This window comes from Tachypleus tridentatus, chromosome 10 (genome assembly GCF_004210375.1).
Source record: "Tachypleus tridentatus isolate NWPU-2018 chromosome 10, ASM421037v1, whole genome shotgun sequence".
Taxonomy (NCBI): domain Eukaryota; kingdom Metazoa; phylum Arthropoda; class Merostomata; order Xiphosura; family Limulidae; genus Tachypleus; species Tachypleus tridentatus.
In genome coordinates, this window is record NC_134834.1 from 31,534,466 (window position 1) to 31,558,112 (window position 23,647).

The 23,647-nt window shown below is 34.6% G+C and overlaps 1 protein-coding gene across 3 annotated transcripts; it reads right to left on the reverse strand.

Moving 5' to 3' along the window:
* Window positions 1-280: 280 nt before the first annotated feature.
* LOC143228996 (general transcription factor II-I repeat domain-containing protein 2A-like) lies at window positions 281-20,110 on the reverse strand. Of its 3 annotated transcripts, none has more exons than XM_076460595.1 (2): window positions 19,568-20,110; window positions 281-2,224 (listed from the first exon to the last, which is right to left on the reverse strand). In XM_076460595.1, exon 2 carries the CDS (start codon window positions 1,399-1,401, stop codon window positions 652-654), a length of 750 nt encoding a protein of 249 aa, XP_076316710.1. In that variant the 5' UTR covers window positions 1,402-2,224; window positions 19,568-20,110; the 3' UTR covers window positions 281-651. The 3 variants fall into 3 exon arrangements, 1 of the variants encoding a protein (XP_076316710.1); XR_013015597.1 differs by lacking the exon at window positions 281-2,224 and adding an exon at window positions 11,929-16,538; XR_013015598.1 differs by lacking the exon at window positions 281-2,224 and adding an exon at window positions 11,929-16,538 and having other exon boundaries at window positions 19,455-20,110.
* Window positions 20,111-23,647: the final 3,537 nt, after the last annotated feature.

Genomic DNA, 23,647 nt, shown 5'->3' on the forward strand with positions numbered 1-23,647 from the left:
ATACAGAACTACCCGGAATAAACTTGTTAACAATTTGTCTCATATTTTGCCTTTTGCGTGTTTTTTTTTTTGAAGAGTATATATATATATATATCGACCAACTGTTTTCAAAATCCTGGCTGATTATTGTTTTAACTATATTGAGCGCACTTAATACGGTAATGAACTAATGAAATTTGCATTTCATTAACATTAAATGAGACTGCCAAAAATAAAAGTGAAAAGGGTAAAAACAGATATTTTTAATGATATTTATTTGTTTTAGTAAATATCTGGTCAAAACATGGAGAAATATATGTAAAACAATAAAATTAGAGATATTTTAATCAGATAGCACCTTACAAAATTTTAGTCTTATCATAATACTTTTGTTACACAAACAGACATTGATACAATTATCAGGCTATTCATTGCTAGTAGAGGTCTTGTGTGTCGTTGATTTGTAAGGATTGCACGATGCTTCGACTTCAAAAACTTCATTACAGAGTACAGTGATTCCCAGCAGTATGTTGTGCTGAAAATTGAGATGAGTAGCACATTGGTTTTCTTCAGTTCAGGATATGTTATTTCTGGAACTTGCTTCCAGAACTCAATTGTAGAATGGGATTTATGAATCATCTTCAGACTCAGGTCCTCCTATAGTTAAATTAGTTACATTTCCACACTAGATGATTCTGTAACCAGAGGTTCGAGAATTGGACAACCATCATTGATCACATCAACCATGAATGGATTTACAAGAAAGGTGAAGCAGATCTTCAGCTTCTGCAAGTCCTCAAACCTATCTGGGAAATTATCGAGCAATTCTTGTAACTTATCTTTGTATTCTTCCAGTTTGTTGTCTTTTATTTCAATATCAGGGGATGTATTTACTCTCCTTTTGAGACTGGAAAAGTAACTGAAGTTTCTTGACAATATGTCTCTTTGAAAAAGTCTTATTTTATTCTGAAAGCTGAAAAATGTCTGAGTAAGATGAGAAACAATCTTATCCTTTTCCTGGAGTGCTAAGTTGAAAGTTTGTAGATGACTCATTATATCAGTAAAGAACATTAAATCTTGTATCCATTCATCATTTCCCAGTTGAAGATAGAATATTTTCTTTTCTTCAAGAAAAGTAATAATATGTTCCAACAGATCCACAAACCTATTTAAGACATTGCTGGTTGACAGCCACCTCATAATGAAGTAGAAAGAGACATCACTGGGTTTATCTTCAAGCTCCAGTTCTTCAATACAATTTTTGAACTGTCGGCGGGTCTTCCCATTCAAGCGCATGAAATTGACAATTTTAAGAACAAACTTCATAACATATCCATACATCAAGTATCTGGCTGCCAGGTGTTCACGATGAATAATGCAGTAAATAGGGAGAAACTCCGGAAAGTTGGGATCACTTTTCATAGATGCAATTAATCCTACATTTTTCACTATTATTGCAGGTGCTCTCTCTGTTGCAACACTGACGTGTTTATCCAGTGAAATATCAGCATTTGTTAAGGCTCTGTCAAGTGCATTTTTAATGTCAATACCACGAGTTGTTTATTTTAGTGCCACTAAGTCCAACATCCCTTCTTTCACAGTAACATCAGAGGAAACATAACGAACAAGTACCGTCAGTTGTGGATTGTCTTTTTTGTCTATAGATTCATCAAGGGTTAAGCTGAATGCAAGGAATTTCTTTAAATAATTTTGCATTTTGCCTGCAACGTCAACACTGATCTGGGAGATACGTCTCTCTATAGTGTGGCGTGAAGTTAGTGTTTGTACTATTAGTCGCTGAAGTTTTGTGTTATTTGGATCTAACACTGCAACATATTCAGCTATATTCTGCTTAACAAATTCACCATCAGAATATGTGCATTTAGCACGAGCAATATTCCATCATATAACAAAACTACCTTCAGTCATTGTATCAACTTTCTTACTGAACCTTGTCAACAGTGTCTACTAGCTATTTAGTGATAATTTTAACACAGTTAACTTGTTTTTCCGTATTTTTGATTTAGGTGGATAATAATGTGTTTCTTAGTGGCATTTCAAGTTACCGGTTTTGTAATGACCCGAGTAACACATTGCAGATGAGACACAAAGGTTTACCTCCTTCAACGGTGAATGCAAAATCTTCCTCCCGATCTGGCTTAAAATTTCTGTTTTCATCTTCATACTTTCGCTTCTTACAATTTGTCGACGCCATCTTCCTTCAAAATAATTTACACAGACACCTCTAAAAAATTAAAGTGAAAAGAAACAATAAGCTCCAACACGCGCAACGCAACCAAACTCTATAACGCCCAGTATCACACTAACACTCCGCTAAATTCACTGTCCGCAATACAGCCACACAAGCCACAATAACGCGATCGCAAGCTACGCCCACTAAAACTAACATTGTCAGCATCACTTATATGTAAAAACGGCTGGCTTGGGTTGAGCAAATTTTTATCGCGAACCTGACGATGACTGAAGAAGGTCGAAACGATGTTCGCTCCTCTACGTAAAAATTTTCTCAACCCATACCAGCCGCTTTTACATATATATTTCTCTACAAGCGGGTTTTCTCGTCACCACTGATTGTCAGCACCAGCTTGAACGATTACTGATTCTCTAGCTCAATTCCTCTCTAATCCTTGTTGATCCGAAATTTCTTTAATCCCTGATTCAAAATCTAACATTAAAATTAGGATTTAAATTCTTAATTATATGTACTCACCATGAACATTATCCATTAACATTAAAACTTAGGTTTTAATCCACATTTTAATCCAACATTAACATTATCCATTAACATTAAAACTTACGTTTTAATCCAGTGGGATCTCTGTTTATACCCAGTAAATAATTATAAAGCTTGAAATTTTTTTATTTATCTTTTCTATTACTTGTGATACAAAAAGGAGCTCAGTCAACATATTTCCGCCAGCCGCGGTTTGGCCAACCCTATTATATAGAGTATATGTAACTAATGTAAATTTAAAGACAGGATTCCTAAAGCGAATTGCTCTTACGTCATCTCCAATGTATATCCATGGCTATGTGGGCTATACAATTCGTTATTTTAGCTAACAAAGTAAAGAGTATGCGTAGAATACTCCATATAAATGATTTGCTCTTTTTTGCCACCGTTTCCAAGACTGTGAAATTATAATTGTTGTTTCGAAATAGGCACAAAGCTACACAATGGGCAATCTGTGCTCTGCCCATCACAGGTATTTAAACCCGGTTTTTAGCGTTGTAAGTCCACAGACATACCGCTGAGCCACTGGGGGTCTATATAATTATAACCAATGATGTTAATATCTCAGGAAGTGCGGCCAATAACAAAATGTTTTGTACTAAAGGAAGTTTGTGGATTACATAATGTGAGTAAACTAACCATCTTTATATTTCCTTATAGGACAATGATTTCGTTGTTGTCTGAGAATAGTTGTTGTTTTGAATTAAGCACAAAGCTACATAATGGGCTATCTGCGTTCTGCCCACCACGGGTATCGAAACCCGGTTTTTAGCATTGTAAGTCCACAGACATATCGCTGAGCCCCTGGGGCTGAGGATGGTTTAAGAACAATAAAAACCTTAAATAGTTTTATTTTACGTATGATTGATAGTATTATAAAAAGAAATATTATTTTAAACCACAAGATACTGCACATTTATTTAGAACATTGGGGTGGTCGTTCGATTTTCCCTAACCCTCAAGCTCTCCTCGGTTACGCCCCTCGAGAATATTTTGATGTATTTTAAATGCTATAGTGGGTTATTATAACTAGTACGGTTTCGAGTATTGGTTATCTCATCGCTTTGATGAGGTAAACAACGCACAATTCAGACCACTGGCTAGTTAATAATTCAATTGTAGTAAGTAAACAGTTCAAACCATTGGTTGAGTTAGATGCGAACATTTCAGGCCATTGGATATCTAATAACTTAGTTGAAGTAGAAAATAAATTCACCAGACTATTGGTTATCTAATAACTTGGTATAGTTAGAAGATATACGACTTAGTGAATTGTTTATGGTAAATTACAAAAACAACTACAACAAAAATCCATCTATCGAGTAGAATTAGGTCGTGATGGAAGACAAAAAAAAAATCCAAAATGGTCAAGTATTTTTACATCTGTGAAATAACTAGATGTAATTAGTTACTGACTGTTTGTTTGAAAGTTAAAAACAAAGCAACACAATGGGCTGTTTGTGCTATGTCCACCATGGGTATCAAAACCCGGTTTATAGTGTTGCAACTCCGCAGACAATAGGATGGGCGTTATTTAGTGAATCATTCCATTTTACCCTTTAGTTTAGTATGTTTCTTTGCTTCACTATGTTGCAGGGGTTCCGAGAGTGTTAAACATTTTAAACAATATCAGAAATGGACGGTAAACTTTTGTAGATGTCAACTGTCGATAACGTTTTGTTTTTGTTAAATTTTGGTGATTAAAAATAGTTACTGAGTTATATTTCTACTTTAACATGACTGCATAACGGCAAAGGAAAGCATGTGACATTTTTACGTTAGAGTTTTAGAATCCCCCAAAATAGTATTTTTTTTAAATAATAAAAACTGTATTTCTTTTCAATTTCTGTAATAAAAATATATTGACTCAGATCATAACGCTTTGTTTTGAATTTCACGCAAAGCTACTCGTGGGCTATCTGCACTAGCCGTCCCTAATTTAGCAGTGTAAGACTAGAGGGAAGGCAGCTAGTCATCACCACCCATCGACAACTCTTGGGTTACTCTTTTACCAACGAAAGTGTGATTGACCATCACTTTATAACGCCCCCACGACTGAAAGGGCGAGCATGTTTGGTATGACGGGGATTTGAACCCGCGAACCTCGGATAACAAGTCGAGCTCCTTAACCACCTGGCCATTCCAGGCCTCTTCAGCAATGTGGGAGGAGTCTCTTTGTTTATGTTTTAGCACAAAGCTTTAGAACGGGCTATCTGTGTGTACCTATCATAGTTATCTAAAGCTTAATGCTGAGCCACTTGGGGTGTGTGTGGGGGAGGAATTAGCTGTACTTGCATTCATACATGCAAAGCTCCAAGCTTAATTAATATATGATATAATTACAATTGTATAGTAGTTAAGTGTTTGATTCACAAGTCAGTTAAAAATGAATTTCACAATTTCAATAATCATTTCTACAAATGAAAAAGATTTGGTAGTGCAAGACTAAAGAGAAGGCAGCTAGTCATCACCACTCACCGCCAACTCTTGGGCTACTCTTTTTTTACGAATAATGAAATTTATTGTCACATTATAACGCCCCCACAGCTGAAAAGGTGAGCATGTTTGATGTGACGCTATTGTTTTAATGCGGTTTGGCTGCTGGGACCTCTGGAAAATTTTCGACGGACTTGCGTTACATCGAAGAAAATTAAGATAAAAAAACAACGCTGTTTTGATCGAATGTCCAGAACGGATTTCAGCGTGGATTAGTAAACTGTTAGTTACCAATGTATTCCATAATTGTTTTTTCTTAAGTAGTTTTTCGTTAGCTTGCCTCAGAAAAAGATATGCTCTCGCATGCGTGCACGCACATGTGTAAGTAATAATACCCAGGTGCACACCCTCAGGATCAATTTAGTTAATTCCAGTTTATGTAAAGTTTGTGGTCATGCTGGTACTAAGACGGAGACTAAACATAATAAACTTTGGCTTATAAATGAATATTTTTGCAAAAAAAAAATTTAACTTGTGAATTGCACGAATATAAATGAGTTCTTATTACAAGCCATGCAACATTAATCGATCCGGCATGGCCAGATGGGCTAAGGCTTGCGACTCGTAATCCGAGGGTCGCGCGTTCGCATCCCCGTCGCGCCAAACATGCTCGCCCTTTTAGCCGTGGGGGCGTTATAATGTGAAGGTGAATCCCACTATTCGTTGGTAAAAAGAGTAACTCAAGAGTTGGCGGTGGGTGGTGATGACTAGCTGTCTTCCCTCTAGTCTTCCACTGCTAAATTATGGACGGCTAGCACAGATAGCCCTCGAGTTAGCTTTGTGCGAAATTAAAAAAAAAACAAAAACAGCAACATTAACCATGCAGCACTCCACTCGGATTTTTTAGGAATTCCTTTCTCCCAGCCTCCTTGGAAGGTTGGTAGAAAAATAATTATCCTGGACCGTTTCTAATTTTTCAATCTCCCTTGGTATGTAGTGAACAAAGTGTATATCATTTTATATGTTTAATGTGTTTTTCGTATTCCATTACTAATGTTGCATTTTCCATGTAATTGATTACTGGAGAGAAGCAGCAACGGCTTTTGACAAAAGTTAAAAATCGATTCAGCCAATTCTTTTAAAGAAGAAACGAGTCACAATGTCGTAATAGAATTTGGAACTTTCTCAAGCATTACCTCACTCGCTAGCACCTGATTACATAGATGGGTACGTGTTTTATAACCTTGAACTCAACGCACACAGAAGTTGGAAGCAAAATCACTTGATAAGCTAATTATTTTTAAATCTGTGAGATTTTGTTTGGTTCTTCGGAAAGCTTCACCCAGAACTCGCGAACCAATGTCCTGGAATTAAAACATATAATTATATGTTTCACATGGTGTTAAACGTATTTTATAATTAATTTTTCGTCGAGTGTATTTGTTATATCCGTCTCTATGTGAAACTGCTGACGTTATCGTTCTGAAGCACTTTGTGATAAAAGTACTCACGTTTTGTTTTGGAAGTGACCTTAGTGATCTTTAGATAAAAGTTCGAAAGTCAGATCCAATAGTTAAAATTTATTACATACTACTTTGCATGTTCGTGCACACAGATGTATTCTGAAAGACCTTCCTTGCTCAAGGTTACGGTGTTATGATAGCTTAATTAAGTCAACGTGTTCACTACACTCAGCTAGTAGAAGGCTTAGTTTTACTAAAAGAGGAAAAGATGAAAGATCAAAAGACGTAAATCTTGAATCGCTTTATCTTTCCTAGGTATTATGATACAGTGATTTTCAAAAATTAATAATTTAATTATGTGTGTACCTATATTCAATAAGTAGAAAAACGAGACATTATTTCTGGATTACTTTCATTTATATTGTAACACTGTAATTTTCCTTGAAGAATATTGAAACTTCGCGAAAACACTCACTGAATCAAAAGTAGACTTATAACGCTGAAAACCGGGTTTCGATATCTGTGGCGAGCAAAGCACAAATTGCTCTTTGTGTGACTTTGTGTTTAATGACAAACAAAAACAGATTGAAGGGCGTCAATTATTGCTAGAAAACGTGTATGGTTGTTAAGTAAATTACAGAGTTAGTTATTTAATAACACTATTCTATCATATGTAAGTTACAGAGTTATTTAATAACACTATCCTATCATATGTAAGTTACAGAGTTAGTTATTTAATAACACTATCCTATCATATGTAAGTTACAGAGTTAGTTATTTAATAACACTATCCTATCATATGTAAGTTACAGAGTCAGTTATTTAATAACACTATTCTATCATATGTAAGTTACAGAGTTATTTAATAACACTATCCTATCATATGTAAGTTACAGAGTTAGTTATTTAATAACACTATTCTATCATATGTAAGTTACAGAGTTATTTAATAACACTATCCTATCATATGTTATTTAAATAACACTATCCTATCATATGTAAGTTACAGAGTTAGTTATTTAATAACACTATCCTATCATATGTAAGTTACAGAGTTAGTTATTTAATAACACTATCCTACGATATGAAACTGAATGTTCGTTACCACACAGACTATGATTTTTTTTATTTGTATATTTCTTTTGTCTTTGGTGAGAACATTTTTTTTAGGCTAGGACGTTCCATTATTTGATGGCAGTGTAAGGAATCATTTGAACGATACAAAATTCAAAAGCGAGATACAATGAGACTATTGATTGAGTCAGCCAGTTGGTTGAGCGTTGTAGCTTTTTAGTTTGTGTTTTCAATGAAGAAATAGAGATACAAGAGAGAAGTGCCTTCGTACAAGAAAATTACTTAGTAAATGTAATTTCTATTGATTCATTATTTAATTTTGATCTTAGGCTTAACTCTAAGTCCTAAAACCATGTGCTTTTTAGAACTCGAAATTCAAGGAATAAAACAAGTTTCTTGTGAATAAGTGGACTGCAGTTTGCATTATTGTTATAATTTATTTTACCGAATAATTCAATGGGGCTTCCAAGCAAACGACTGTTCTACGATACGACGTTTAGTGGAACTAACTTCCTATTCCAGTTAAAAGAACGACCATTGACTTTATTTTTAATGACGAGAAACCCACTTGACTTACTACTATACAATCTTCACAATAGTCTTCGAACGACAAGCTTCAGTCTTAGGTCATGTTGATAGAATATGAATTTTGCGTGGTTTGATGCCTATATTAAGTTTAGTTATTAAATAGACATGTTTTCTTTAATATCACATAATAATCATTACTATCAAGCTTTCTATTCCACGTGTCGGCTTCTAATTTGCCACCATCTTCAGTGAAGTTCCAAAAAAGGCTACTTCCCTGTTGATAGTGGCCAGGATTCGAGTCTGGGTCTTCTTGACAAACAGAGATTATGAATCGAGCGCCTTAACCAATTGGCCATGCAGGGCTCAGAAGTTGATATCAGTTAATGTACATAGACAGAAAATATAAGGTTAACAGAGAAATTAAACATACTTGGAGATTTTATTTAATCTGTACCTAGCATGTGTATATATATATATATAATATATATACACAGCATGGCCAGATGGTTAAGGCACTCGACTCGTTATCTGAGGGTCGCGGGTTCGAATCCTCGTCACACCCAACATGCTTGCCCTTTCAGCTGTGGAGGTGTTATAATGTGACGGTCTATCCCACTATTCGTTGGTAAAAGAATAGCCCAAGAGCTGGTGGTGGGTGGTGATGACTACTTTCGAGTACCTTAACACCTGGCCATGCCGGGCCGTTGGAGAAAGGAACTGGTGTTTATTCCATTTTCTACGAAGAACAGTCCAGGCACTCGACTGCTCCAATAAACTTATGTGACCTGTCGTACAAGTTTTTGATAAGCGATCGAACCTTTCAATGACGTCAAAGTGTCCAGAATTAATCAAAATACTTTTAATGTCTCATAACCATTTTTGTGTGTGCAAGAGTTAGGCTTAAGTTATCTTCATCAACAAGTTCTGTTTTCCAGGGTTTTAACAAGTATTCCTTTACATATATTCTGATATTGCAGTCAAAATGGGAGTTGAAACAAGTGTGACTGTAATGGTTTGAAATGAGATTCGCAAAACTCCTGAAAGAATGTAGATTTTTAGATTCATAGAAATTACTCTGTACATACAATTTAACTTATAAGGTAAGACAAACGCTTCTGAATCCATTTTACAACATGTCATTAATTAAAAATTGACGGGAAAATAATATTACAATAAAGTCTTATACAGGGTGTTTGGAAAGTCACTGTGCACTTATATATTTATTAACAGACATGTTTCAATATAGAATACAGGAGGTAAATATGAATGACAATTATAAACAATGTTGAAAGTGACCCCCGTTGGCATCAATACAGGCCTGGATCCTTCTTATTTTGTTTCTAAACACCGCTATCAGTTGCTAGCTTGAAATAAACTGAATAACATATGATTACAAAACACAGTGACTTTCCGAACACCCTGTAGAAATGTATGTCAAATGGCATGCACTTATATTTTGTATTTACCGCAAAGTTAGTACTGCTGTCTGTCGCCATTACTTGATTTTGAACTACTGACAAGAGAGAAGGTACCAGTTAACACCATCCTCTTATCTACAGCCCCCGTTAAGAGATTTTCTGACCATCTTACAACATATTCATACTCAAAAGTGTGGGAAGGCCCAGTGGTTAGAGCGCTCGACTTGCAATTCAAGGGTCACACCAAATATGCTCTCCCTTTAAGCCGTGGAGGCATTATAATGTGACGGTCAATCACGTTATTAGTTGGTAAAAGAGTAGCCTAAGATTTGGCGATAGGTAGTGATGAGTAACTGCCTTTCATCTCGTATTTCACTGCTAAAGTAGGTACGGCTAGCGCAGACAGTTCTCGTGTAGGTTTGCGCGGAATTCAAAAAACAAACAAACAAACTAACAAATAAGAGGTGGGTAAATATGAAATATTACACTCGTATATTTATATCATCTCTTACTGCAAAGCTTTTCCAGCTATAAACAAAAATCAACAACGATGGACTTTGTGAGCTCAAGTTTGAAAGCGAAAATCTTGATAGTGCAACCATAAACAACCTTGGCGCCGTCGGGGTTACGTCACCGTAGTACTACATACTTAGTTGCATCAGGCGAAATTCTGATATGATCACGTGGATGTATATATATCTATATATAGAGGCAGTAAGTTTCGTCATGTTCAACCTTTAATGTTGTTCGCGTAATCTGGTATTGGTGAAGGCGTCTCAAGAAATGTCAGCCACTCACATTTTCATAGAACGTACAACTTTCTTGTCTTTCACACATACACGTAGAAGCACATACGTGGATCTATATATATCTACAAGTAATAAAAAATTAAATAATTCAGTGAATTCGGTGGTTATTCGGTAGGAAGTATGCAATCAATGTGGTATGTGAAAAAACACACAAAAAACACGTCATTTTATACCCTTCGTGTTAACCATCGACATATGTTTACTAATGGTGTCGCGAATGTGGGCAAGTAGACATCGCTTCTTACTTTGTTTAGTAGACGTATTTCCAGTATTGTTCTATGGATTTCATCACATGCGTTTGTTGAAATTTGCGTGTGATATAATGAATCAACTGTGCTCAGCAGTTTTATAAAACACTTGCTTGGAATTGTTGTCCGTGTAATTCGTTCCATTGAATGGCTCAAAATATTGGAGCTATGGGGTCGATAGGATCCATGTAGTCCGTCCTTGATTGTCTCAAAAGGTTGGATTCACAAGGTGCTTAAAACATAGGTATATAATTATAAATTAGTTTCTCATTTGTAGTAAACCGTATCAAGCCCAGTATTATCATAGTTTAGAAGACTATTCTCTAACAAATGAAAGATATTAATGTTTTAAAGCAGCGATTTTAACCGCTACGAAAATCGGGCTAATTTCGGACATCTCTTGTATTCATCTGAAATGTAGTGTTCTTGTTTGTTTGTTTGTTTTTCAATTTCGCGAAAAGCTCCACGAAGGCTATCTGCGCTAGCCGTCCATAATTTAGCAGTGTAAGACTAGAGGCGAGGCAACTAGTTATCACTACCCACCGCCAACTCTTGGGCTACTCTTTTACCAATGAATAGTGGGATTGACCGTCACCTTATAAAGTCCCCACGGCTGAAAAGATGAACGTGTTTGGTGTGATGGGGATTTGAACCCGCAACCCTCGGATTACGAGTCAGGTGCCTTAACCACCTGGCCATGCCAAGCCTAACACAAAAGAATCTCGAGATTCAATAAACTGTGAAGGTGCATAATAGTGTCACACCACGTAATTCGCTTACAAAACTTTGGGAAAATATGCTACCATAGAGTGTAAAATCTAACTCTATTTTTGGGGGGAAGGGAGCGAGGATTACCTCTCCGTATACTGACAACTTAACACTCCTACGAAAAGTGGGGCCTAATAGGCCCCAGAGCAACTTGAAAGGTTATTAATATTAGGCTAATAATTTTGTACTTAAATGAAATTGTCATTTAAATCCATTAATAAATGGATTAACGAGATTCCCACTGTCCCTATCTACTATCTAGCGAAACCACATCCAGGGGAACGGGCTTGGAGAAATCAGGACTAGAAACGTCTTTTCGTAGGAGTGTTAAGAAAGTTCAGTGAGTCCACCAATTCCCCTTGCTTAATGCAAATAATTAGTTTAAATTTTCTTTGTGTCTATTTTAATTAATCGTTTTATAATCATTATGTGTCTAGTCATCTTTTTTTATTTTGCTTTTTTTGAAATCTGTATACACATTTCATGTCTTCTCACCTATTTTGGGCTGCTTTTTCTAAGCCACTTTTTTATTTTTTGTGCCTGTATTAGCGTATCACCATATTTTTCTTTGGCGGGCGAGGCCTAGTAGTTAGCGTGCGGGACTGTGAATTTGGATAATTATGGATTCCATCTTGATGTTGCAATATTGCTCTCGGCATGCACTGTGAGACCATGAATATGTTATTAGTATGATAGTTAGAAGAACTCGTAGGTTCGAAAAGTCTCGATGTAAAATGGTAGATAGATCCCACTGTTCAATTGGAGTGGACCAAGAGTTGATAGTAGTTACTGCTGAAAATCTGTCTTCTTTGTAGACTTACTGTGTTCTTTCTAAGTTGTCTGTCTTCTTTGCAGACTTACTGTGTTCTTTCAAGATTTACTGTCTTCTTTTTAGATTTACTGTCTTTTTTCTACACTAATTGTCTTCTTTCTAAGCTACCTGTCTTCTTTCTAGACCAACTGTCTTCTTTCTGGTTTATCATTTCAAAACTGGGAATGGATAGCATTTGTGTAGTTTTGCGTGAAAATCCGAAATAAACATTTTCCCCCAACTTAATATCTATATTTGTCTTCTCCAAATATCTCCTTTGACCATCTGTAACGTCTCTTTTTCTCCCAGTTTAGCCACATTATTCAAGATACTTCCAAAGGATTAATTTATTCTACATCTTAATTCCCAAACCAAACACTCATCTTTTCTACTCCATCTTACAATCAGTTATTTTTTTTAAAATCCATTCCGCATTTGAACTAAAGACCAAAATTCAACACTGTCACATACCATCATAAACTGTGAAGTGATAAAAAATAAAATAATAGCAGTAACGTCTTTCATTTTCTAAAATAATTGATTTCTAACCTGTTTTGCGTTCTGTCACTTTTACTGATACAATATATCCCTATTTTTATTAAATTTTTATACTAATTCTAGATATTTTCATCTGTCTTTTTGTGTTTTTTTTGTTACCCATGTTTTTCGGAGATGCTAACACACATCGTTAACATTTTCTGTGTCTGTTCTTTTTTAATAACATTCTCAAATATGACTAAATCAAAGAGAATAGATAAACTAAAAATAAAAACAATACTAATAGTATATGTCTTGACCCGGTTCATTTGAACTTACGACGTGTTTAAAAAGTAACACTGAATTTTAATATAGTTACACTATTGTAAAATAACTACATAAAGTAACAGCATCAACACTGCTGAACGTTTTATACATGTTAGTTCAGTGGTTCAGATGTTATTACAGATAAACGACTCTGATTCTATGAATAACATGCTAATCAACATTGTTTCTATATTAAGTTCACAACATTTTATGAATATATTCCACAGAAGAACGTTGTCACAGATAGGTTATGACTGGAGAGATATATAAATACCTTTTCTGATAAAAAAAATCATACATCGAAACAGTTAACATATTTCGGATCAGATATCTGGAATAATACAACCGTCAATAATCATCATGAAATTAGGAAACACCGCAAAGCAGAACGTTTACTATAGAAACGTCCTACGAAAGCCAATCCAGAGCAAACGCCCTCTTCCGCAAAGTGAAGACTATGGATATTAAAGATAAAACCCTCCAACCTAAAACGCCATTTGTGTATAACTGGTAATTATAATACACAAGGACGAATATTCACAAAAGCTCTCAATATTCCAGAAACATTTCGACATCAACAACTGTTTTAATAAGAAACTAACTGGAGTACCCATTCCTTGGACGGAAGCTATGTAAATTCTATGTTTAATAAAAGGTTACTTCAGGACAAGAAAAGTTTCTCCCTTATACGTTATTGTAAAAAAAACGCAAAAACGCTCATAAAAACTGTAAAACTCAAAATGTGAAGCCGTAAGTTTCCATGTATTTCCGCAAGGAATCAACGAACCTTCGTGCCAAATTTGTTGAAGATCCTTACAGGGGCCAAAGCAGTGGTAAAATAGAACGTCCATAAAAACTGCAAAACTGAAGATGTATCTTTCCATGATCACAATGAACCTTCATACCAAATGTGGTGAAGATCTATCTGCAGGGGACAAATTAATGATTAAAAAAGCTAAAACGCAAAAACGACCAAGAAACAGCAAAATTCAAAACTGAAACATTTGATGTATCCCGAATGGATCTTGTGAACCTTCATACCAAATTTGGTGAAGATTCATTAACACTTTGCGAAGTAGTTGCATGGACATACGACAGACAGTATTATTATATTTATATAGACTAGTGGGGGTACCGGTACCCTGTGCGGAAGTTACATAAATTCATGATTTATGAAAGGTTATCTTAGGATATGAAAAGTTATTTCCTTTATATATTTATATATATATCTCCTCATGGACCCAAGAAATCTTCATGCCAAATTTGGTGAAGATTCATCAACAGGGGCGAAGTAGTGGTAAAAAAACCCAAAAAAACCGCAAAAACATTCACATATCTACCTCCTGCGAAGTATTTACATACACATAGAACAGACAGTACTATTGTATTTATATAGATGGCAACAGTGAATTAGATCAGCATGAGACGTATTCATGACGTCATATCTGCACCCTGAGAATAGAGAAAAATTAAGTTCTCCTTGGCGGGAAATGGAGGAGAAATGAGAAAATGTGACTCCTATTGCAAATCCACATGTACACAGGATAGAAATTTTGCCAAGTTGGGGATTTCATATCGCATACTAAAAAAGTTTTCCAGTATCATGTAAGCAGGAGTTGTATTATATACTGTTCAAGAAAATTAAAGAAACAAGTACACATTTCAGTATATTTTTGTCATAACTAAATTTATGTATGGAAAACATATCCGTTCGTCTGCAAGTGTATTTTTTAAGCTTGCGAGAGAAGTTTGAAGCAACTCAAATGAAACTCACCTCACTCAAGGAGAATACAACTCAAGGTACCCTATATAAGGCTGTTACATGAAACTATCCATTCCTCATTAATTCTCGAAACAAACACCGACATGGATCTTTTGCGGCTCGTTTTGTCAGTGTGCACCTTCATCTTGTGTATCCAAGCAGTCAGGCATCATCTGACAGAGAACGAAGTGGCCAGAGCTGTCCAGATGCTTGAAGATGGTCAGACCCAAAGGAGGGTGGCACAACACATTGGTTTGTCACCAAGCGTCATCAATGGACGTTGGCGATGCTACTAGGAGACGAACTCTAATGGCTCTGCGGTACAGGTTAGCCATGGCTCGGTCACTGCGAAATGACCTTCAGCATTCCACTGGAACCCATGTGTCGACCCAAACAGTTCGCAATCGTCTGCACGAAGGACGCCTTAGGGCCAGACGGCCTGCAAGAGACGTTATTCTGACAGCGCGACACCGTGTAGCCAGGTTGGGGTTTGCTCGTTAGCACCTGGACTGGGAACTTCTTCAATGGGCCATCGTGCTGTGGACAGACGAGAGTAGGTTCACTGTGTCTCGTGATGATGGACATGCGAGAGTGTGAAGATGCCGAGGAGAACGATTTTCCGCCTGTAACATTGTGCAACTCGACGCTTATGGAGGAGGTTCTGTAATGGTCTGGGCAGGCATATGCTTGAGTGGCCGCACGGACTTACTCATACTCGACAGGGGTGCTCTGAACGCACGACGACACAGAGACAAAATTTTGAAACCCATTGTGAGGCCTTTTGCTGCTGCTGTCGGCGATGGGCTCATTCTCATGCAGGTTAACGCGCGAGCTCACGTCGCCAGACTGTGTATGTACTTCCTTGGAATAGAGATTTTTGAGTGGCCCGCCAGATCTCCAGATTTTAATCCGATTAAACATTGTTTGGATATGCTGTCGAGGCGTGTTAGTGAACACCAGCACCTTCCTCAGAATGTACAGGAACTTCGACAAGCCCTGGTAGACGAGTAGGCTGCCACACTCCAAGATAACATCAACTGATTCTAAGTGTGCCAGATCGGTGTCAGGAGTGTGTCAAAGCCCGTGGAGGTCACACCAGATATTAAATGTTTCAAACATTTCTTGAATAAACGCATGTAAACTGTTTAAAGTATTGTTTCATATGGGATATCAGTTTTGATGATATTGGTCATTTAAAAAAAATTATTTCTTCATATTTTACCATTCATCACACATTAAAAAATGGATACAGATGGAACTGAAATGAGGCAAATGACCTAAAAAATAAAAATATTATCACATTTGGAACACTGAGATCAATTATATAAGAAAACGTACATGTTCCTTTAATTTCTTTGAGCAATTTAATATGATACAGCCAAGGAAACTGAAATTAGATCAATTCTGTTCTATCGCATGCTTGTCCAGTTGTCATGCTGATCCACTGGACTTTTGTGCCTTTCATCTACTTACACATTGTCTTGGTAATGAACTTTCACATGCAGTGCAGATTTGGTCAAAATGTTTGGTCTAAGATTCACCTTGAAGTGTCCCTTTTATGGACCCCAACTCAGCCCTTTTACCAGGAATAGATTGGCACTCTCTCTGTTTTTAAGATATTGTTAACATTTCAGTGAAGTTTTTGTCAATTGGCCAAAACGTCAGTCAACCTTCCTGCTCGTTCTACCGCAGAATTTTAAGTATTCTTATTAAAAGATATAAGCAATAATACACATTTAAAAACAGTTAAAACTTTCAAAATTAACGAATATATATATATGTGTTACAGATTTCTTTTCTTTTTCTCACTAAAGATAAAATATAAAATAGAAGTTGTGACGTAGACTCCATATGCATTTGGTGATTGGCCGTACCCTCTGCTGTGGGCTGCAGATTTTCCTATTCAAGGCTCACCAAAACAGTTTGAATCAGAAAACGAAATAAATACAGTTATTTCTCTTATAATAGTGAGGGATGTAAAATATTTACGGGGTTTTGAATCCTGTTTAATTCATCAGCTGTTTAATTATTATATATGTGTGTTGAAAGTTTATTTTCTTTTTCGTCAAAGGTAAGATTGAAAAGGAAAGCTGCAACATTATTCACCAAAATTAATTGTTTTTTCAGCTTAGGAACACAAAAAAGCTTGGCTTTGTGTACTGAGAAACTAAACTTTAATTAGCTATGTTCTAGAGAAGTTGGCGGTGAGGGCTGTTAATTTATCCTAGGCTATAAATTTAAATTCAACAGTAGCCATCCTGAAAAAGCCCTTTTCTACGGAACGTTGGTGAGTTTCTAAAAGATAAACAAACCAATTATTATTTTTTGACCTCTAATTCTAAGATTTTGGCAATTTCGAGCAATTAACTTTTGTTATATTTTTTCTAGTTGTTCGAGGAAAGGTAATTCAAGAAAACCTTGATGATCAGAGTTGATCTTATTTTGTTGATACTGATAAATATAAATTAATTTATGATTTAAATGTTAATCTATATCGAATTTTGTCTCTTAATTAGATCCCGGGCAAACCCCCAGTTTATTATGTTACGATTTATTTATTTATTGCTTATCTCAGACGAGTCTCCGATTTATTACGATTTCAAATAACCGGTAATTTCAGTTTTAATTTAGAAGTTAAACAAATGTCGAAAGGTATGAAATCTGTGATATTTGATAACAAGGTCGATAAACTAGTTTTGTTTATAATGCAAATATATATTAATAAACAAATAACAATACAATTTATAATAACGGTTATTACAAATAATGGTTTATGTATATACAAAAGTTTCACAAACTTACAAACAATACCGAGTTTTCTTTCTGGTCTGGAACTGAATATTTTATCGACGGTTCACTAGGAACGACTAATCTAATGTTGTTATCGGTACAGTTCACTGAACGGGTAAGTTATCTCTCGATGCTCACTCGTGAGTTTTTCCACTAAAATTATTCGATGTCTGCATATAAACACTAATGTTCGAAGTTAATGGTCTGAGGTTGAATATTTTGTAACGTTCGAAACCTATAAACGTTCCTGGTCAAGTATCTGTAGTTTTCCGGCTAACAAGCGTTTGTCACAGTTACAGCTTCCGAGGCTTATACTATACTATAGCAGACCAACAGTATACCTTCTCTTGGTGGTCAATCCCATTACTCGTTGTTAAAAGAGCAGCCCAAGAGTTGGCGGTGGATGGTGATGAATAAGCTGCCTTCCCTCTAGTCTTACACTGCTAAATTACGGACAGTTAGGACAAATAATCCTCGTGTAGCTTTGCGCGAAATTCAAAAAACAAACAGTTTTTTGGTGTGTCTATTTACAAACTTTAGGTGAAGTCCTCGAAAGTTCAGTTGATCCAAAAATATTAGTATTTTACATATTTCACGTACATTTTTCATTCTTATGCTCGAGCCAATCGCTAGTACAGCGGTATGTCTCCGGATTTACAACGCTAAAATTAGGGGTTCGATTCCCCGCGGTGGGCTGAGCAGATGTGGCTTTGCTATAAGAAAAATAAAATCTTATGCTCGAGAATCTTCTACAAATTTAGAGACCGGGCAAGACTTTCGCAATGCATATTTAACTATATATGTTACACGCATTTCTAAATATATATATATATTAAACTAGAACAAACAAAGATATTAAAATCAATGTATACCAGTAAATCCATTATACTATCTACAGTACTAAAATAACACAAATTTAAGCACAACAAATTGGTCCATTTAGGCCCATCCATTAAATTAAACCAAAGGAAACTTAAAAAATTAATAGCCAGTCTTTAGCACTAAAATATTCACCAAACTTTCACTTAAACGACTTTGAATTAACTGCATCTACCATATCTGAAGGTTGTTTTTTTCTTTTAAATATTTACTGTAGAATTGTAACATTAGACATAATTTCGACTAAGAAAACAACAGTAAATACGTTATTCAAAACTCAATTGCCCATCAGAAATTAGGAAACACACTGTAAATGCATCTAGTAAAGTTTGAACCTCCGTATAAAGTTAATTTCACATACGTTATATTATGCGTTAGACTAGATCGAATTTAATGATAACGTAACTGAAATGGAAAACATATGTGTGTAATAAACACATTTATTATGATATATATGCAAAAACGGCTCGTTTGGGTTGAGAAAATATTTTACATAGAAGAGCGAACAACGTTTCGATCTTCTTCGGTCCTCTACATAAAACATTTTCTGAACCCATACTAGCCGTTTTTGCATATATGTTTCTCTACAAGTGGGTTTTCTCGACATCGCTGACATTTATTATGATGTTTTGAAACTCTGAAATTTGAATCAATAATTAATCATATTTTTGACACTTTATTTCTACAATTAAATAAGTTTTTTGTAAGTGAAAATATATATAGATCAAAGTTTGAAGTTATTTTAAAGTTTCCTTACAAGTTTTAATGTTATAAACCTTCAGGTTTATATCTGAGCCGCTGGGTACGTTTCCCTAAAGCAAAGTAACGTAAAAGCAACTTTTCATTTAAAGAAATCGGCTTTATATATTATAATAATTTTTATATTATAATTCAATACTTGTGGAGATAAATTCAATACGAAGTATTTACGTTTTAACTTTCTGCGGAGAAACTACACGTAGTTTTAAAAACAAGCTATGTAGCAAACCTGTTCACACTAGTACACTAGTAAGGCAGACAGCACTTATCGTCATCCTACTTACGTGACATCAATGTTAGTCACCAGCTGTCTACGAAGTATAGAATTTGTTTGTTGAATTTTGCTTAGCCTTTAATTTTGAAGTGATAGAACAGAAGTAGGGCGGATAGTCAACTTCACCCAGCGCCATCTCTTGGACTACTCTTTATCAACGAACACTGAGACTAATTGCAACGTTGGAATTCCCACCCGGATGAAAGGACAAGCATATACGGTGACGGAATTCGATCCTGCGACATAGGTTTAAGTCAAAAACAAAACTCCGGGACCAGGACAGAGACAGAGAAAATGTAATATTTTAAAATATTATTTTATTATTATCTCAGACTTATCAGAGAATTTCGCACTTCCATGGTATCCTTTGAACTCTTGGTTACTCTTATCGTGTTACAATAGACTAGTGCTCATCACCCGGCCGTAAATGAAAGTTTCGCATTATGTTAACATATTGGTTTGGTTTGAATTTCGCGCAAAGCTATACGAGTGCTATCTGCGTTAGTTGTCCCTAATTTAGCAGTGTAAGACTAGAGGAAATGCAGCTAGTCATCACCACCCACCGCCAACTCTTGGGCTCCTCTTTTATCAACAAATAGTAGGATTGACCATCACATTTTAACGCCCCCAAGCATGCTTAGTGTGATAGGTATTCGTAGTCGCGACCCTCAGATTACGAGTCGAGTACCATAACCACCTGGCCATGCCGGACCAGAAAGATAATGCGAATACGATGTTAGAAGTAGTTTCAAATATTTCAACGGAATTGGAAATTGGAAAATTTTTGGACAGAATCCAAAGATACAAAGGTCGCCTATGACGAATGTAAAACAAGATGTAAATAGGAGTAGGAACCCCAATAAAAAAGATGATAATAACATAGAATAAAAGAAGGATCTCCCATTTAAAATTGCTAGGAGTATTCTAGATGAGTACAATGATGTTAAAAGTTGGAAAGAAATAAAAGAAAATTTTCTACGTGTGAAAATGTCTAACATCAAAAGACTAAAGTTAAGACGTGTTTTTTGAAGGGAAGATGATTTTACCTACGGAAAACTTTTAGAGAATTGGTCTGATAACATGTTTAATAGTACTAAGACATTGGTTAGATTACCTTACGTCATGCAAAACCAGAAACGCTGCTGTTATCAATGGTGTTAATTATTCTGAGAGTCCTGATGATATAATGAAAGAGTTGAATAAATAAAAGCTGTCAGAAGATAAACTAATAAATTTACTACTTATGTTAAAGTGATTTTATTAAATAAAGATGATTGTAGAAAACTAGTTGAAACGAGCTTAAAATTGAGTATCTATTTTTTAAAGTAGCGGAACATAAAAGAAGTTTTATCAAAAATTTAGGTGAATGGCTGAACCTTGTTTCAATATAATTAAATGTGTAAGACGTGCAAGAGGACACGAGGTTAAGAATTTTATGGTGAGAAGACAATTAACAAAATGTGATGGTAGCCATCACGACAATTCTAAACATTTTAAGGTATATAAAGAGGAAAAAAAAATAGAAGTATATATTACCCCTAGAAATAAAGGTGAAAAAACGTATGATAGACTTTTAAAATATTCGAGTTCTACATTACCTGGAAATAACATAGATGGAATAGTTAAAGTCTATAGAAATGAGATATTACGTTTAATTGCTGTGATTATGACTAAAACTTTGATAAGATAAAAATACTCTAAAAATAATAGCAGTGATATATTTAAGCACTTATATAAAGTGTCAAATACATATATTGATTTAAACCTGGATCCAAAAACTATTTATCAAAACGTAGTATCATTTTTAAGTATAAGTTTTGACCCTTTATCTGAAGGGAGTTGAACTTAAGAATATAGTTGTATAACTGTTGATTTACAGGATAAGGGAGAAGAACTGTCTTATTACTTGTGCTCTAATTGTATTTATATTATAGGTATACCTTAAACCAGATTGCTTAATAATAATAAAAAATTGTATCCTAAAAGATTTAATATTCATAGGAAGGACAGAGATCTTTGTAACCATTCATTAGGGTTAGCAGTTTTAGTCAAATATTGTATAAAATGAGAAATAATGAGAGAGATATATTCCAGTGTTAATGATGTTTTATTTATTGATGTATGGATTTATAATATTAAAATTACAATTGCTAAGATTTATGTTTTATCCCAAATTCACCTTGGCCAAAATGTTTTTGTAAAATTGAAAAATTATAATAAAAAACTTAATAATTATGGGTGATTTTGAACAGCAAACACAGTGCCTTTGCACATGAAAAAATGAAGGACATATGTTTGATATTATAAACTTACTGAACTTAATTATTTTTGATGATGTACAACATACCATGGGAAAAAACAAATATTTTAGATTTCATTTTGACGACTACTAAATTTTATCCACACACACGTGATTTTGATGTTGGATATTATGCTTACGACGACCATCTTCCTATAACTATTTATATTGGTAAAACAAGTAAGAGAAGAAGTAATCTAAGAGTTGGAAAAAATACAACTTGGAGAAAGGTAACTGGGTAAAGTTTAACAAAATCCTATGTAAAAATATAAACTTGAGGCTGCGAATAGTAAGAACGAATTACAAGAAGTTAATGAGATTATTTGTAAAGGCTTTATACGTGTAGTTAATTTAAATATGCCTAAATATTATCTTAAATAGATAAAATGAAAATTAAGTAAAGTAATTGAAGAAGTAGAGCAAGAAGGATAATGATGAAGAATCATAATCCACATTCTAAACATTTATACAACAAAGATATGTTAAAGAGTTAATTAAAAACAGAAAATTAGAGACTTTGAGAAATTTCGAATTGCTTTTGGAAATAAATTCATAATTATGTAAATAATGGTTCTGATAAAAGTAAATATTATGATATTATATAACGTAATGAAATGGTTAGTACTAATAACAACAAGGATAATTTATTTAAAAAGGTAATTCAAGATATTACTGTTGATAAAAAAATCCTGAAATTAATAATAAATGGTTTGAAAGTGATAATGAAAGAATAAATAATAATAAAGATTAAAACTGATTTTTCCAATAAATGTTAAAGATACGGAAAAGATATTTTTAAAGATAATCCAATGGAATTTAATAACTGTAAAACCATAAGTGATGAAATAATAAAGATTGTTAAAAATACGAAAAATAACACTATTCCAGGATGTGACAACATGCAAGATACAATGTTTAAAAAACTGTAAATAAAGAAATTTATAATAAAATGGCTAATCCTCAACTTATAAGTCTGGTTATATAAACAAACTATGGAAATCAAGTGTTGTTACAACGATAATAAAACCTAATAAAAGTGGAAGTTTTTCTCATAGCTACAGACCCTTACGTCTGACAAGTTGTATGTTTAAAACATTTAAAAAAATAATAAGTTGTTGTTGTTTTGAATTAAGCACAAAACTACACAATGGGCTACCTGTGTTCTGCCCACGACGGGTATCGAAATCCGGATTTTAGCGTTGGAAGTTCGCAGACATACCGCTGAACCACTGGGGGGACAAAATAATAAGTTCTAGGAAAAAATCACCAAACAACAGATCACTTAGGCTTACTAAGTCTATAAATGTAAGATGGTTTTAATTACAGAAGATCTAGTGTTAGATATTGAAAAACTTTTAATAAAATACGATATAATAGATTATTACGTAAATTAATTTATGATTTTAACCTTCCATATTAATTTGTAAGATGTACAAGTAAATGTAATTAAAAACAGGGAAAATAAAATGAAAATAAACAACGATTTGTCTGATAGTTTTACAACTGGAATAAAAGTTCCACATGGCACAACTTGGAGCCCGATATTTTTTAGTTTATATAAATGTCACATTAAATATTTATAAACTAATATAAACTTATAATTAGTAGTTTCGGTTATTTCAGCCACACCTATTGCTAACAGGTGCATAAAATCAAGCATACAGCCATGCAATCTCCATATACAAACATTGGCAGGAGAATGGGTCGTACTGAAGAGCTCAGTGACTTTCAAAGTGGCACTGTAATAGGATGTCACCTTTCCAACAAGTCAGTTCGTCAAATTTCTGTCCT